Source organism: Dipteris shenzhenensis, chromosome 31, assembly GCF_047967505.1.
Source record: "Dipteris shenzhenensis isolate YYH24624 ecotype China chromosome 31, Dip_SZ_1.0, whole genome shotgun sequence".
Lineage (NCBI taxonomy): Eukaryota > Viridiplantae > Streptophyta > Polypodiopsida > Gleicheniales > Dipteridaceae > Dipteris > Dipteris shenzhenensis.
In genome coordinates, this window is record NC_141626.1 from 19,505,912 (window position 1) to 19,508,686 (window position 2,775).

Here is a 2,775-nt window from a genome sequence, read left to right on the forward strand (position 1 = left end):
GGAAATTTGAGCAGTTACTGTTGAATGGAATCCTTCGCCAGCTTCTTCGAGGACTATGGTATCTGGGTTGGAATTTGTGAAATCCAGGCAGCCAGGCTACGAGCAGTCGACTGCCGCTGCGGCCAAGGCAAGGGCATCGTGCCAGCCAGGGGCAGCAAAGGCAGTCCAACGGCTAGAAGTGCAACGGTCGAATGTGGCGCCAAAATTTGAAATTTGAAAATTTGAAAAGTTTCGTTTTTGCTTCATCTTCTTCTTCCTCTTCTTCTTGGTTGATTCATGGCTATGGCGGATAAAGCTCCAAAACAAGCTATGGCAATGGCGCAAGAAGCTTTAACACAAGCTATGGTGGAAGCTCCTGCATCTCCTCCTCCTCCCCTCTGCAGATCTGGTTCGCCTTTCGCCATTTTGTTTCGTTTCGCTGTTTGATGCTTTCTCAGATTTTGCCATCCGCTCATCATCTGTAACCTCCTTCAATCCTTCACAGATCGCGCAGTATATGCGCTTGCACTCACCCCGCGCACCACGATCCTGCTGCTTCGATCTCTTGTCCTGCCTGTTTGTGTGCGCTTTTGCCATCGTCTTGCTGTCCAGTATTTCTTTCGATTTTCGAAGATTACGCTCTCTGCTCGCACCGATCCTTTCGCCTCCGGGAATTGGTTGTTGTTGCGGTTTTCGCCCTTATCACTCCTAGTTCCAGATATCGGTACCTCTGCGCGCGCGCATTTGTGTCCTGTTTCGAGTTGTGTCTCGTGTGCTGTTGACCATTTTTTCAATTGAGTTAACTTTACTTCGATGTTGCGCAGCTAAGCCTCCTCTCAGCGCAGGGAGCATCTCCAAGAAAAGATTCCAGCGCAGAGTGCTGGCAGACGTCACAAATGATACGGAGGTCGCCGGACAAGCATCCCCGTGCGTCGTCTCGGCAGGGGGCAATGCAGGATTAGCTCTCTCGACTTCGCCCGGGCTTGAAGCCACACCTAGCGGAGAAGATGCGCTCAGATCACAGGTGAAATTCCTTCTGCACAAAGTGGACACGGAGATTCACAAGGCCCCCAACCTCCGAACCCTCTCTCACATCAACTGCTTCCTCGCTTCGCCTAGCAGGCTCGCAGCTCCCACGCCATACCATACGCCTGCCACCACCATCGTTTCGCCTTCTTCTCCCCGGCGCATGCCTGTCAACGACATGCCTCTACCAGTCTATGTAGATCTGGGTGTCTCCCCAGTCGCAAATACCGATAGCCTAACTGTCGATGATAGCCATACTGAACCTACAACTCCAGAGCAAGCTTACTTTCATGCATCGGATCTCCCAAATTCTCGCAACACATCCGCCTGGACTGGGCAAATGATGACCCCAGTTTCTTCTGTAAGTCAGTTAGTTGATCCAGATGCGAAGTATTCAGAAAGGGAAGCCAATGCCTCTGTAATCCATGGAGCTCAGATGCATACTCCTGTTTCTACCTTGAGTCAGTTAATCAACACTGGAATTGCGTTTCCGGAGCGGGAAGTACTCTCCACAGGGTCCGAAAAGGTATGGCTTTAATTAAGTTGGCTTTGTTGTGATCTCCGGTTTTTCCATCTTCGTTCAGGTATTCAAAGGACAATATCACAGGTACTTGAGGGGGAAGATGGCCATAAGCGAGCTAGCGACATGCCCGGGAATCCTGTCACGCGTGCCTTGCAATTCGGAACTCCAGAACGAGATCCTGCATTAGAGATAAGCTTGTCATCGTTAACCAGTGCTTGCTCGTCTGAGAATAGAAGAGTGCTGCCCGTGCAAGAGTCGCAGAGCGATACGACTTCGGATTGGTCTGTCTTGGTAAATTTCAGCTCGCCAGAAGATGCATCTTGCAAAGTGGTACGGGACGCGCATGGAACAGGATGTCGAGCAGCTTGGAAAGCCAGTAATCCGAATCCGGCGTCTGGTAATTTCCGCTTGCAGAATTGGGCGGTGGAAAACCAAGATGAATGCGACTACTACGAAGGTCAGGTTGATCGCTATGAAGAAGGCGTTGAAGAAAATGAGGTCGAATGCAGCGAACTGTGTAGATCTCTGGGTTATATGACAGCAGGAGGAGATGATGAAGGGGGGCTGCCAGAGTACAAGGGTAAGCACTCTTGCTTCATCTACAACAGCGACGATGAAATCGAAGAAGAATTGGTCCTCTCCTCAGGAGCGACCATATCCCCAAACGTGTTGCACCTCAAGGGCCTGCCAACTCCGAAGGGCAAACATCTGCGTTTTCCTGCTGACGATTCTCAATAATCTGCTTCTCTCTATTCGCATTACAGTATAATCTGTCATCGGTGTCAACAAGTGTAAGCTTGGTATCCGATGCCAGTTGATGAATACCAACCTCATACAGTGATCTTTCATCTCAGCTTTTGCAACAATTAGAAGTTTCGAAGGGTCCTAGTGCCAGCGACTATCCGTTCTTTTTTGTTCACCTTTACTCTGATTAGGCAATTGTTATGTTGGCTTAGATTTGTTTTTGTCCCCAGTCGCGAGCTGCGGAACAGAAAAGTACATGTACCAGGAATCAATTACAAGTTACCGTCTGTTAAGGCGTTCAAGCTCATAAAGTTTATATCGATTGTCTGTTGATCTATGTTTTTGCGAAAGAGTGTGCAACAGTCTTGTCGAACTGATTCTACGAGAGTAAGTGATCAAGAAGTTTCAAAACAGAATAAATAAGCGCAAGAGAAACACGAGTTTTTCTAGTGGTATGCTACGTTGGTCTCAATGTGCATCCAAAATGTTTGAAAGCTTTCCAT

At 48.6% G+C, this 2,775-nt stretch overlaps 1 protein-coding gene across 1 annotated transcript; it reads left to right on the top strand.

Moving 5' to 3' along the window:
* Positions 1 to 290: 290 nt before the first annotated feature.
* Positions 291 to 2,560, top strand: LOC147881162 (uncharacterized). The gene is made up of 3 exons (XM_087370137.1): positions 291 to 388; positions 804 to 1,531; positions 1,613 to 2,560. The coding sequence occupies exons 1-3, from the start codon at positions 310 to 312 to the stop codon at positions 2,264 to 2,266; spliced, it is 1,461 nt and encodes a 486-aa protein (XP_087226263.1). The 5' UTR covers positions 291 to 309; the 3' UTR covers positions 2,267 to 2,560.
* The last annotated feature ends 215 nt before the right edge of the window (positions 2,561 to 2,775 follow it).

Bases quoted from the DNA above. Each gene is read 5' to 3' on its own strand.
- LOC147881162 (XM_087370137.1), top strand. From the start codon at position 310: ATGGCAATGGCGCAAGAAGCTTTAACACAAGCTATGGTGGAAGCTCCT. The intron at 389-803 runs GTTCGCCTTTCG...GATGTTGCGCAG, and splicing joins TCCTCCCCTCTGCAGATCTG to CTAAGCCTCCTCTCAGCGCA. The intron at 1,532-1,612 runs GTATGGCTTTAA...ACAATATCACAG, and splicing joins TCTCCACAGGGTCCGAAAAG to GTACTTGAGGGGGAAGATGG.